The sequence below is a fragment of the Callithrix jacchus genome, chromosome 11 (genome assembly GCF_049354715.1).
Source record: "Callithrix jacchus isolate 240 chromosome 11, calJac240_pri, whole genome shotgun sequence".
NCBI lineage: Eukaryota > Metazoa > Chordata > Mammalia > Primates > Cebidae > Callithrix > Callithrix jacchus.
The window spans coordinates 113,924,294-113,939,168 of NC_133512.1; the positions used below are offsets into that span (position 1 = coordinate 113,924,294).

At 39.4% G+C, this 14,875-nt stretch overlaps 1 protein-coding gene across 2 annotated transcripts in view; it reads right to left on the reverse strand.

Annotated features, from left to right (window-relative positions):
* Positions 1-14,875, reverse strand: part of EXOC4 (exocyst complex component 4) — an 808,475-nt gene that overhangs the window by 773,007 nt on the left and 20,593 nt on the right. For both annotated transcript variants that reach the window (XM_002751973.5, XM_035255084.3), the window contains exon 2: positions 11,407-11,596. In XM_002751973.5, coding sequence (XP_002752019.3) covers positions 11,407-11,596 — 190 coding nt within the window. The remainder of the gene's footprint in view (positions 1-11,406; positions 11,597-14,875) is intronic.

Below are 14,875 nucleotides of genomic sequence, written 5' to 3' on the forward strand. Positions count from 1 at the left end.
TGAGCTTCCAATCAGCTTTGTAGTGCCTGCCTCTTACACACAAATGGTTAGCCAAGGATCACCAGACATTCAGGGTAAGCCTGCAAAATGGAATGACAGGCATCAAACAAAAAAAAATTACTGAAGCCAGACATGAGGGAACAGAAACTATGCAGGAAATAGAATTTTGTTAAACCATAATTAACATCCTTAGGAAAAATAAAAGAAACTATTACATAAATTAAACAAAGATAGGATGATATAAACATTTTCAAGAAATGAAAAACAACTCTTAGAAATTAAAACTGAAAATTTTTAAGTCCAATAGAAAGGTTAGAAGGTACCCTTGAGGAGGAAATCTCCAAAGAGGAAAACACCAAAAATGATATAGAAGGTAAAACACAACAAGGGGATTGATCCAAAAGGTCCAACACTTACCAGATAGGAGTTCCAAGGAAGGAAAAGTGGGAGAAAAACGGAGTGTAGAAAAATAGTTTTAAATAAATTAAATAATTTTTTTTAAAAACTGCCTGCCCAGTGCAGTGTCTTATTACAATCCCAGCACTTTGGGAGGCCAAGGTAGAGGACCGCCGGAGCTCAGGAGTTCAAGACCAGCCTTGGCAAAACAGGGAGACCCTGTCTCTACAATAAATTCAAAAATCAGCCAGGTATGGTGGCACATGCCTGTAGTCCCAGCTACCCAAGAGGTTGAGTCAGTAGGATCACTAGAGCCTGGGAGATTGAGACTGCTGAGAGCCATAATCATGCCACTGCACTCCGGCTTAGGCAACAAAGCAAGACTCTAATTTTTTTTTTTTTAAAGAAGAAGAAAAAAAAAAAATGCCAGAACAAAAGACACAAGTTTTCAGATTGAAAAGGCACACCAAGTGCTCAAGAAAATGGAAGGCAAAAAGACCCAAGCCAGGACCCATTATTCTGGCATGTAATAACACAGGACATAAAGAGACAATCATGGAAGCTGTGAAAGGAAAAAAGGAAAAACAGAGCCTACACCAAGCCTTGTGAATCAGAATGACATCGGATTCTCTCAGCAGCAACATTAAAAGCTACAAAACAAAAAAAATGATATACCTTCAAAATTTTAAGGCAGAATTATTTCCCAGAAGAACTATCAATCAAATATGAGGAAAGAATAAAGACATTTTCAGGCATGCAAGCTCTCAAAAATCAACTTTATATGCACTGTATCTCAGCAAACTACTGAAGAATGTGTTCCACCACAAGAGAAAACAGAAGGAAAGAAACAAGGGATCCAGGAAATGCAATACAGAAGAAAGGCAGCAGGACTATTCAATCAGTAACTTCAGGAAAACAACAACACAACCACACAAGAGAAAACATAATCACCGTGCACTGTATGGCTTGGATGTAAATATTAGTGTAGTTATAAAAAGGTAAGCACTGATCATCTATTTAACCAAAACTAGAATACAACTACATAGAGAGGATGAAGAAAGAGGACGTGGTGGGATGAGGGGAGAGATTGGGAAGGGAGCTAACTCCTCATCTTCCATAGTTGGAAGCTAATATACAATATTTAAAATAAAAAAAACACAGCACAAGCACACTATTAAAAACAGAAATACCTAAAACAGAAAAACTGAAAGAGTAAAAGTCAGCACCTCTGAGATGTTGGAACTGGGACTGATATAGGATTAAGCAGGGGAGTCCAGGCTTATATCATCATTTGTGATTTTATTTGACTTTTAAATATATCTCTCAAAGCCATTCCTAGATTCCACTGGAGTTCCTAGTCTCTGGGTTAAGAACTCCAGCTATTAAATCATTCCATTTTAAATCTTTTTTTTTTTTTTTTTTTTTTTTTTTTTGAGATGAACTCTTGCTCTCTCACCAGGCTGGAGCGCAGTGGCACAATCTTGGCTCACTGCAACCTCCACCTCTTGGGTTCAAGCAATTCTTCTGCCTCAGCCTCCCGACTAGCTGGGACTACAGGCATGCACCACCATGCCCCGTTAATTTTTTTTTCTGTTTTTAGTAGAGACGGGGTTTCACCATATTGGCCAGGCTGTCTCAAACTCCTGACCTCATGATCTGCCTGCCTCGGCCTCACAAAGTGCTGGGATTACAGGTGTGAGTCACCCCACCTGGCTCCATTTTAAATGTTAGCTTAAATCTGTTAGAATCTGACTTCTGATAGCCTACTCATCTCACCTTGCTACTATAATTCTCAGCTTTTTCCTCTATGTGCAATGGTTACTGCAGAAACAGTTAAAAATAAATTTTATGTAACACAACACCCAACTAGGCTCTTGATCAGAGTGGGGAACAAACTTACAGGGTGTCAGTGTAAACTCCTATCTGATTGTCAGCTTGGCAAACTCCTATCTGATTGGAAAATGACAACTGTGGCATTTCACACTAGGATATACACAAGGTAATCAGCTCAATTCTCACTTTTGCTTACTACACGGAAGGAAAGGTGAAGTCAAATTTGTGGGGGTAAAAAACTGGCAACAGGCTGTGTAGAAAATGACATCAACAAAATTCTCTAAACTGCAGTAACAAAGCTACAAACCAACAAAACTACAGGATCTTTTAATACGAAATTGCCCTGAGGCTTCTGCTTTATGATTAGAAAGTCACAGACATGAAAAATGTTTTTTTAAAAATTGGGGGAGGTCAAGCGCGGTGGCTCACACCTGTAATCCCAGCACTGGGAGGCCAAGGCGGGCAGATACCTGAAGTCAAATGTTCAAGACTAGCCTGGCCAACACAGTGAAACCTTGTTTCTACTAAAAATACAATAATTAGCTGGGCGTGGTGGCACACGCCTGTAGTCTCAGCTACTCAGGAGGCTGAGGCAGAAGAATCGCTTGAACCTGGGAGGCAGAAGATACAGTGAGCCAAGATCCCACCACTGCACTTCAGCCTAGGTGACAGAATGGGACTCTGTCTCAAAATACAAAAACAAAAAAAACTCGGGGGATAGGGTCAGTCAGCCACAAAAAGGAAGAAACATGAAAAATCTCAAAAACATTATGCTGGCTAGGGGAAGGATAGCATTAGGAGAAATACCTAATGTAGATGATGGGTTGATGGGTGCAACAAACCACCACGGCATGTGTATACCTATATAAGAAACCTACACATTCTGCACATGTACCCCAGAACTTAAAGTATAATTTTAAAAAAAAAAAGTATACCAAGCAAAAGAAGTTAGACACAAAAGAGGGCTGAATGTACGAAGTTCCAGAACAGGCAAAACGAATCCATAGTGCCAGAATTTAAATCAGTAGTTGCTTGGAACAGGATGTGAGAGAGAACTGACCACAAAGAGACAGGAGAGAATTCCGGGGTGATGGTAATACATTCAGGGATATATGCGTTTGCCAAAACTCATTGCACTGCACTTTCAAAATATGTGCATTTTACTGTATGTAAACTAGACCTCAATAAAGATGGAAAATGCAACCACTATGGAAAATAGTATGGAGGTTCCTCAAAACATTAAAAAATAGAACTACCATATGATCCAGTAATCTCACTACAGGGTCTCTATCAAAAGGAACTGAAATCAGTATGTCAAAGGGATATCTGCACTCCCATGATCACTGCAGCCTGAGTGCCCATCAACAGATGAATAAAGAAAATATGGTATAAACACAATGGAATACTATTCAGAATTTAAAAAGAAGGAAATCTGTTCTGGCACGGTGGCTCACACCTATAATCCCACCACTTAGGGAGGCTAAGGTGGGTGGATCACTTGAGCCCAGGGGTTTGAGATGAGCCTGGACAACCTGGTAAAAACTCATCTCCATAAAAAACACAAAAAATTAGCTGGACATAGTGGCACGCACCTGTGGTCCCAGATACCGGGGAGACCAAGGTGGGAGGATCGCCTAAGTTCAGTAAGTCAAGGCTACAGTGAGCCAAGATCGAGGCACTGTCCTCCAGTCTAGGACACAGAGTGAGACCCTGTCTCAAAAAAAAAAAAAAAAAGAAAGAAAGAAACTCTTGTCTTTTGCAACAACATGCATGAACCTGGAGGACATTATGTTAAGTGAAATCAGCCTGACACAGAGAGATGACTATTGCATGATTTTCCTTATATGTAAGAATCTAAAAAATTCAAACTCATAGAAGCAGAAAGTAGAGAGCAGTCGTTACCAGGGGCTTGGGGTGAGAGGATGGGTTGAGAACATGTTGATCAAATAACGTATACTTCAGTTAGACAAGAGAAGTAAGTTCAAGAAACCCACTGTACAACATGGTGACTACAGTTAGTAACAATGTACTGTATGCTTAAGAATGGACGAAAGGGTAGATTCTAAGTATTCTCACCACAAATAACGGACAAACACGTGAAGTGATGTGCATGTTAATCAGCTTGATTTAGTCATTACACAATGTAGACATATTTCAAAACACCATGCTGTATACAATATATGTAATTTTTATTTGTCAATTTTTTTAAATTAAAAAATGAAGTTTTTTAATGGGGAAGATGAAATAGGCCTCTACCCATCAATGAATAATAACATTCAAATCTTAGAAAAGTACCAAATTCCACTGAAACATTTATCTTTCAAAACTCTGTTCTTTTATAAATGTGATGACAGTATTTTCATTTCATTCTATTTCATTTATAAGAATAATTAAGATTGAAAAATTATGTTACTCTGTTTCTTCCTTAAACCAATCTATGAAAAGTCAGCTTGCTCAAGCCATGACATCAAGTCAGGAACAAATTTCCTTTGCTTTCTCAGAGGTTTAGTAACTTTACAGTTGCTCATAATCACCTGCTCAGCAATAGCTAAAATTTCACAAAAACTGCAAGTCACCCTAACTAGAGACGATTAAAAAAAGAGAAAAGAAAGAACACAGAGCCCAAGAGGCTGTTGTGAATAGAAATATAAGGCGATACAGACAGCAGAGAAGTTGAAATTTTTGCAACCCTCTCTTGGGAAAGATAAAGGGGTGAGAAAAGCTAATGGGGCCTTTGTATAACATTCCCTTAGCATTTGCAAGAGGAAGACCAGAGATATATATAGTGAGAGGGGCTGATGGACACAGGCCTGGGGAAGTGAATGGAAGGCTGTAACTTTTAAGTCATAAAATCAGAAAAGTACTAAATTTGGGCTCATGCCTGTAATCTCAGAACTTTGGGAGGCCAAGTTGGGCAGATTACCTGAGGTCAGGAGTTCAAGACCAGCCTGGCCAACATGGTCAAACCCCATCTCTACTAAAAAATACAAATATTAGCCAGGCATGGTTGTGGGTGCCTACAATCCCAGCTACTCAGGAGGCTGAGGCAGGAGAATCACGTGAACCTAGGAGACAGAAGTTGCAGTGAGCCGAGATCACACCATTGCACTCCAGCTTGGGCACCAGAGCAAGACTCTGTTTCCAAAAAAAAAAAAAAAAGTACTGAATTTGGATTAAGAAAAAGATAAAGAAGGGAAGGAATGCCTCTGTGTATACATATTATCTGTAATAAAATACAATAAATATGCAAACAGCTCATGAAACTATAGACTGGAAATGTCCTGAAAAGTCTCTATGAGCAAAGGACAGTAAATGAAAATGAATGTGTTGACATTATTCTTAATTTTAAAAGTATAAAATATTGAGATGTCTTGTTTTTGTTGAATTTTGTTGGCAAAAGTAAATCTACATAAAAGCATTATCATAGGTTTTCTCCTGCCATAAGAGACCAACCCATTTTTTTTCCATGCAGTCATATAGAAAGCGCCTAGAAAGAACGAATCTCGAAAATACCACTCATTGTTCTGTTTAAAAGCCTTTTAGAACTACAGATTATTTTTAAACTACCTTTAATCTTTTATTGCCCATGCTTTCTTTCCCTGGGTTTTTTCAGCTGCCACTCTAAGGCCTGAAATTCTGAGAGGCTCCCCTCAACCCTTTCCAATACCTTCCTCTGAGCTGCAGAGCCTGAATGAATACAGTACACAAATACACACGCACCTGAACTTAATGGAAAGAAAGATCACCTCATGGTTCCTGCAACTGCATTAATGCCCTCTAGAGTGCTGTACACATTTAAAATTGTATCTCGTTATTACCCACTGTTTAGCATGTCCATTTCTAGAAACCCAAAGGCCTTCTTCCCTTTTCTAATATAAGCAGCTAGAATTTTCCATCTTATATTTGGGCTGTAAATAACTTCCTACCAAACCATGTTGTTCAACTAGGACATTTTTTATATTAAGGCTATTCCTCATTCTAAATCTACCTTTCAAGGTACACTCTCATTTAAAAGCCAAAATTATTTTAGGAACATATTAAATAATGAATGTTTCAGTACTCAGTGATTAAGCCCGCCCTAACAACTTCACATGAATAATCACGTACAGTTACTTCCATTATAGCCAAGAAAAATGAGATTCAGAGCTTGATCTAGCACCAATAGGGCAGCCAAAATTGGGATGAAACGTTAAGTGTTTGTGTGCACATCACAACAGAGCCAAGTATCTATCTCCCTTCAACCTACCCTGCTCCAGTGATAAACATTAGACTATTTTGCATCTTTAAAGAAATCTGAGGTCATCTCATTCACCTAGTACACCATAGAAAAACATACCAATTCATTTGGCCCAAGTCCCCAATTTGTGTCAACTCACATCCATCTATTTTGGTGCTGCTGCTATAATAAGCTGGTCGTTATTACGAGAGACATTGGCAGAACCTATGAAATCGGAGGTTTTCCAATGCAATAACATCTCATTTTGAGAATTTTACCATGCATTCAAAAGTAATACAAATGCCCAGTTATTCTGTTTATTGTCCACATTACTTGACCTGATCAATTGTACATGATACCAAGGCTGAGCTTATGAGCCTTCCATGAGACCTAGTCTCTGCAAAAAAAAAAAATATTTTTAATTAGTTAGGCATGGTGGCAAGCACCTATAATCCCAGCTACTCAAGAGGCTGAGGCAGGAGGATCCCTTGAGTCCAGGAGTTTGAGGCTGCAAAAAGCTATGATGGCACGACTGCACTCCAGCCCAGACAACAGAGACGGACGGAAGGAAGGAAGGAAGGAAGGAAGGAAGGAAGGAAGGAAGGAAGGAAGGAAGGAAGGAAGGAAGGAAGGAAGGAGAGAAAGACAGAGAGGGAGGGAGGGAGGGAGGGAGGGAGGGAGGGAGGGAGGGAATAAAGGAAAGGAAGGAAGGAAAAGAAAGAAGTAAAAAAACGCTTCGACTATCAGAAAAGAAAGTTAAATCCATATGTCAGCTCATATGTATCCTCAAAAACATAGAATCTACCAATATAATATAAATCAATGTATAAAAGTAATGTTAAAAAATGAGACATGTAGGCCAGGCACAGTGGCTCACACCTGTAATCCCAGCACTTTGAGAGGCCAAGGCAGGGGACCATTTGAGGCCATGAGTTTGAGACCAACATGGGCAACACAGGGAGAAAAAAAATTTGTAAAAGTCTCTGCAAAAAAAATAAAAAATAAAAAAATTAGCCAGGCCTGATGGAATGCACCTATGGTCCCAACTATTCAGGAGACTGAGGCAAGAGGATCACCTGAGCCTGGGAGGTTGAGGCTACAGTGATTCATGATGATGCTACTGCACTCCAGCCTGGGTGATGGACAGAGACCCTATCTCAAATGGGAAGCATAAACAGTTCTGTGATCTCAAGCTTTAAAGGTGACAATGCACAAATATGAACATCTTCATCTGCCTTGGTTCCCACTGAAATCTATTCCCAGCACAGCAGATAGAGTGGGCCTTTTAAAATGTTAACCACATCATGTCATTCCTGTGCCCAAAACCTTACAAAACTTTTTCCCCTTATACTCAGAGTTAAAAATCAATGTCTTTCCAGTGACCTACAAGACCCTACATGACTTCCACCCACCCATCCACCACACCACACCACATGCCCTAGCTCTCTCATCTCTCTCCTGCCATCTCTCCCCATGCCTCATTTTGCTTCAGTCTCACCAACCACCTTGCTGTTGCTGCTCCAAACCTCCAATCATGCCCCTGCCTTATGACCTGAGCACCTGCTTCCTTTCTTCCTGGAGTGTTCTTCCTGGCACTGTCCCTAACCTCCTTTAGGTATTGGCTCACATGGGAACTCAGTGAAGCCTTTTCTGTCCAACCCAGCTAAAACAGCAACTCCTAGTCTCCCTTCCTTGCAGGGTGGGGGTGGAGGGTGGGGGATGTTGGGGGGTATGGGTGTGTGTGTAGCACTTCTTACCAACTGTTAGATCACACTTTACTTATACATTCATTTACAGTCTGGAGTCTGTCTCCCCTGATTAGAATGTAAATTCCACAAGGACAGAAATGTTTTGTGATTTCTTCACTTGTATACCCTAAAATCTAGAACAATCCTCAGCACAAAGCAGACACTTGATACACAGACACTACATAAATGTTGTTAAACATTATCTATTTGTTCATTTTCTATCCTCTCATTTGCACATAAGCTCCTTGAGGACAGGAACTGCTGTTTCCCACTTGTGCAGTCCTAGCACCTAAAACATAACCAGCAATGTAGCAGCCACTCAACAAACACTTGCTGCATGAATCCTTATTCATCTGGCAGAGAACAGAAAAAAAATTTCAACTCAGATCTACACATTCTCAGCATCTTGCTGGGCTCTGAGATAACGTAGCCCAATTGTTACTGAATCATCCATGTTTTCACTTTTAAAAAATGCATACCTATATTTCATATATAATCCAAAGTGCAATTAAAAATCAAAAATGACAGGAAAAGATTAGTGAGAAAGCATCAGTGTTTCCTTGGTGATAAGAAATGGACTGTCACGGTACAAAATTGTCAAATTATGCAACAAAAACAAATTCATTTTCATTGTCCCCCAACACTTTTATTTTCACATTAATCAATTATTAAAGGCTCTTTTGAAAAGAGCTCTGACCCTTTCTCTTCTCAATATTGAAGCTAATTCATAACCCAGAATAATATGACATTTACTTTCTTGACAACTATCAGATACAATAAAGTTTTGTTATTTTCTTTTGCTCAAAACTCTGGCATACTGAAAATGAGGATGGTAAGAAACGTGGCTACTAAAACAAATGTGAAATGATCAAGACAAGGCTCTTTTTCAATATCAGGCGAACATTCTTTGTTTGCAGCAAAGATGCTATCGACTCAGAGTGATGGGAAGCAAAGCAGAAATCACTGCTGGTGCTTCCCATGAGATTAGGACAAAGTCCTTTCAGTCAACGAGACTAATCAGAAAACACAAATACCATGAGGTCCTTCACCTTTGCTGTGATTACCCGAGGCAAAGCCAGAAGGTCGGCAGCTCTATACATTCATGGTCTGACCCCTCCTGAGCTTAGAATATTGGGTCAAAATGGACTACAGTTTACTTTAAATCTAGAGCAAGTGATCTATAGCTTTACCTAGTTTCACAGATAAATCCATAGGATGAACTCAGCACTTATAAAGGCAAAGAATTACAGTACTCCTTTCAAAAATGCCCAGTTACAGCCGGGTGTGGTGGTGTTTGCCTGTAATCCCAGCTACTCAGGAGGCTGAGACAGGAGAATTGCTTGAACCCAGGAGTCAGAGGTTGCGGTGAGCCGAGATCATGCCATTGCACCCTAGCCTGGGCTACAAGAGCAAAACTCCGTCTCAATAAAAACAAAAAGAATGCCCAGTTAATTTTAAAATGTAAAGAGATCAACACATGGTTTCCAAAAAGGTTAAGAGCATACTAATTCTGGAACTAGACTCTTTGAAGCTAAAAGTCACATATCATCACTATTTGTAGAAGCATAATTTATGTATCTGCTTACAAAATCATAATGTAAGGTCTAATGGACAGAAAACAAAACATGAAGATGCCATATGCACAGCTATTCCTGGGCAGACACAGGCCAGGCAGTCCCCTAACCAATCTCATAGCACAGGGCAGCTAATTTTAAACCATGCATCCCTAAGTCCCACAATGGTAGGAGAGGGGACCAAGCATGAAGCTTTGGACCTCTCACCCAAAACCAAGTAAGAGGAGAACATTGCCTCTCTTAATGTTTGATATGCTGGTATTCTGCAAAATATCATAGTAAAAAAAAAAAAAAAAAGGTTTCTGTTGCTTTAAAAATGCCTGCAAACCAGCGGCAATGGCTTTAGAATAAGGAAGACCAGAGTTCAAATTCCAAATTCATTGAGAGATAATTAGACATAATCATGCCTTGCAAAGAATCAGTGTTCATAAGAGGTAGCAATCATTGTTATTTATCACAGGGTAGTACTAAAGGGTATTAAAGGAGTGATCTCAAAATACACAACTGAGAACCACGTCACTTCAATGTTATACCACATAACCCTCATTTGATCAGTTATGAAAACAATTTTTTATTTTCATAAAATTTCTCTGGCCAATTATGAAAATACTCCTTACAAACCCGTTTATCCTTTAGGTACTAAAGGCATAGTACAGGGAAGGAACAAGGAGGGGTGGCAGAAGAGGGGAGAGAGAGAGAGAGAGAGGGAGAGAGAAAGAATGGGGGGAAGGAGAGGAGAAGGAGGAGAAAAAGGAAGAAAGATAACAAGAATAAAAAAGAAACTGCTCCAAAGCATGAAAAGAAAATTACAAAATAAAATTTAATACAAACCAGTCATGACTAAAGCATGATATTCAAGAATTTTGGTTTTTAGCCAGGCATGGTGGGTCACAACTATAATTGCAGCACTTTGGGAGACTGAGGCAGGAGGACTGCTTTAGCCCAGGAGTTCAAGGCTTCAGTGAGGCACCACTGCACTCCAGCCTGGGCAACAGAGCAAGGCTTCAATTCTATTTTTTTAAAAAAATTGTTTTCATAAACATTTCATTATATTTTTAAATAATTTGTAGGTTAAATTTTCTTCACTTCACAAAAAATACTAAGAATCCATAATAATTGCAGACAAATCACAACCAACTTCAATGTAGGAGATATATCCTCTTATGTGGTTTGGATTCTGATAAAAGGGTATTCAACTGGCTGCTCTCCAATTCATGTAAGTGTAAATAGGTTGGCCATTAAGATTCAGAACAGGCATTGACTCAACACTCAGAATATTCTGCTTTGTTGTTTAGACGTGTGAAGTACAAGAATAATTGCTAGAATGAGAATGGAGAATACGAGGGCCAGTACTCCTCCTAGTTTGTCAGAGGCCATCACATTGCAGTGAGAAGTAATGGCAGAACCAAGGATAAGACACGGGGGAGAGGAGAAGTCAGTAATGGCAGAACCAAGGATAAGACACAGAGGATGCCTTCTGTGATCTTTCCCAGCCAGGCTTTCCAGATACCTGCAGAAAAGTAGCATTTTGAATCAATTGTTAAGAACCATTAGCCACTACTGTGGCTCCTCTCCAAGCTGCAACACCTATACTGACAGGAAGTGCTGCCATCACCAGACAAGAAGAAAGGAGGAATACCTGCTTTATTTTATTTCGGGAGTTAGTGATGCGCTCTGTGATGCTCTGGTACGTGCGAATGGCTGTCGTCAATTCTGTGTAGTGCTGCACAATCAATTCATCCAGGTCACGGTCACATTTCTCGTAGGCTTCTTCAAGGCGACCCTTCTCATTTTCCCTGTCTTCAACATCATCACTAGTAGACAGAGTCCTGGTGAAGGCAGAGAGTAGATCAAGCTGAGTAAACTTGAAATAAAACGCAAAAGAAAGCTGACTTAGTCCACATGCTAGCACATTCATCTTACTAAATGGGAAATGAAATAAGTTACCAACAGAAAACACAAAACTTCCTCCACAGTAATTCCAATAGCCCATCTAAGTGGATGTGTTGTTGCCTATCCAAGGGGCCCTTCTCTTCACCTGTGTCATGGGCACTAGAACTGATTTTAATCAGAGAGTGGGCAGGCATGAACTGTTCAAGAGACTGGGTAACTCTTGATTTGAGTGAACTGTTGTAATTCCTAATAATTCCATTCTCTTTATCAGTGACAAGTCTGGTCAATGAGATATACCTAAGGAAGTACTAGGAACAATTTCCTGCAAGAATAATAACAAGAAAAGGTCCCTTTCCCAACCCTAGATATCACTGTACAAAGGTAAGATACTCAAGACACTTCAGCCATGTTACAACCATGGAAGGAAAAGCCAAGAGGAATGCCAAGCTACCACTATGTCCTTGGCCACCAAAGCAGCCAGCCCTGCAGCCGCCTTACCTCAGAACTTCTTAGGGGACATAATAAATATCCATTGTTTAAGTCATTTTCAATTGCTCTTCTTTCATACATAGCTGAAAGCACAGTAACTGATAAAATACACTGAGGAAGCACCTTCCAAACAGCTCATTTGAATGACCTGAATTTGGTATGGAGTCCCCAGCAATCTGGAAATAAGGTCATATTAATTCTAAAATCTCTTACCACAACAGGCATCCAAGCTATCCTACAGTACGGTTCCTGCACTCACTCATCTTCAAACAGCACTAACAAGATTGATATGAATCAACAATAAGCAGGGAATGAGATAGACATACTTATTAAAAATATTTCAATAACTTCGTTTGATACATGGACCACAGATCCGTTTCCTCTACTATCCTTCTCGGATAATTTTTTTTAATTTAGTATTGTAATCAGTAACAAAGGAACCTTTTCCTCTTATCTGTTGTCTGTGGTAATTTAGAGTTTCATTAAATTCCCTCAGATTTGTCAGGTTATACATTCAGCGTAGTTTATTTCATTTATCTTTTTTAATTTAGGGAGGGGGGATATTTTAGGTTCTACGACGGATGCCATCAATTATAAGTCCATCATTAGAACTGCTTTCAGAGATGGTCTGTCAGCAAATCAATCACATATCCACTTCTAGATATTTGCAAGCAAAATACTGTACAACAATCTGCTCTGAACTGTCATTTAGAGCAAACGATCTTAACTCATGAGCGACACAATATATAAAACTTCTTTTTCAATTTATAGGGAAATTCAAGGCAGTCTTTGACTTCAATCTAACCTCCAAAAAGAATTTTACAATGATTTTTGTTAGGTGTTACGGATGCTAAAAGATCAGCTATATCACGAATGGGTGTGGGGAGGGCAAGAACAAAGGCGATGAAGGGAAAGGCAAAACCCACTAAGGACAGTGCAGGATGCTCGGGAAAGCAACACTACTGGATACCGCAAGACTTGATTTAAAGCCTTTACATGAGAGATCCCATTTCCTCATCTGCAAACTGGTGCCCCTAAACCAGACTACTTCCAAAGTTTCTTGCGGGTACAGAATACCACCCAAGTGTTGGACTGTTAGAGTAAATCAGGGTGGGGAATGTAAGCGAAACTGGGCTTCAAAGATAGAGCTACCAGGATTACTCGCAATATTTGGGTACAGAGCAGTTTAGCATGTATCATGTCTTCCTCTTGTTTCAATGATACACAACTTTGCTCTTTAAATCTGAAAACTTCCAGGCTGCTAATCTAAAGTAAAGCACAATCAGAAAATGCCTTCAATTTATCAACTGTCCCAAAGGTAAGAGTTCCTAGCTCTATTATTTCCCCTTGTAACAGCAGTCACAGAATTGTCAAAGCTACACTAGATCAGTTTGCCATCTTTACAAGGGTTTTCATGATTTCCGCTCCACTGCCATTTGAGAAAAAAAAAATATGCCAAACATTTCACATTGTTTACCTTAACTAGTAAGAATTACCATTAAGGAAAATGTCAGGCCCAGAGAGGACACTTTTGCGAGCATCAGCTGTCACTGTTAACACATTACTGGATCATTAGCAGTTATTTAGGGAATAGAAAGGGTTACTAAAATGAAGATTAGAGAGCAAATTGGGTCTACAGGGGGTTCTGTCTCCCATTTTCCTTTTTTCAAGAAAATACTTATGTAAGAAATATCCTGTGCCAGGTTTGCCCCACATTTGAAATGTATCCTCTTGATATAAACTGGGATGAGTAACATTTTGTCTTTAGTGAAAAGTAATTACAGTAGAGAACTCAGAAGACAACACCATTAAAGCTTTTTTTTTTTTAATTACAGAAAAGGAAGGCAGTAAGGATAATAAAAATAATAACAGTCTCTAATATTTAGAGAGGCTTACTAGCCGCCAGGAGCCAGCTGTGTTGCACATTTTATAGAATGTATGTTTAATCCTCATAACAGGCCTTTGGAGTAAGTCCTGTTATTATTCCCTCCCCTCTTTTTCCACATGAAACAGCTGAGATTTGAAGAAGTTAATCTAATTGGCACCACCTCACACAACGAAGGTTAGAAATAGCATGGGGATTTAAAACTCAGGTTGGTCTGCTTTCAGACTGCGCTCATAACAGCCACAGAGTGGGGTCTCTTCAGGCAGAGTAAAGCTGCCTGGGTTAGAATCGTGGCTCCACCATATTGACTACTCATGACCTTGGGAATGGCATCTTATTCTGCTCATCTGTGAAGTGGAAATACTATGATACCTTCCACATAGGGTTGTTAGAATTAAATGAGATCAAACAAAGTCTGGTATGTCATCAGCACTCAACGAATGTTGGTCTTCATCATTAGCTATTATTGCTCTAATAATAACAGCAGTAATAGCAGCAGCAAAAGCAATAGCGTTTTTCCATAATATAATAAAAAGTACGTCTTCTGAAGACAAAAGTTAAAACCCCACCATCCCCAAATACTAGATAACTTAACTCTGGTCGAAGACCTACTTAATGAAATAAAACGAGAAGACAAGAATAGAGAAAAAAGGATAAAAAGGAATGAGCAAAGTCTCCAAGAAATATGGGACTATGTGAAAAGACCTAATTTACGTTTGATAGGTGTACCTGAATGCGACAAAAAGAATGAATCCAAGCTGGAAAATGCTCTTCAGGATATTATTCAGGAAAACTTTCCCAATCTAGCAAAGCAGGACACTATTCAACCCCAGGTAATACA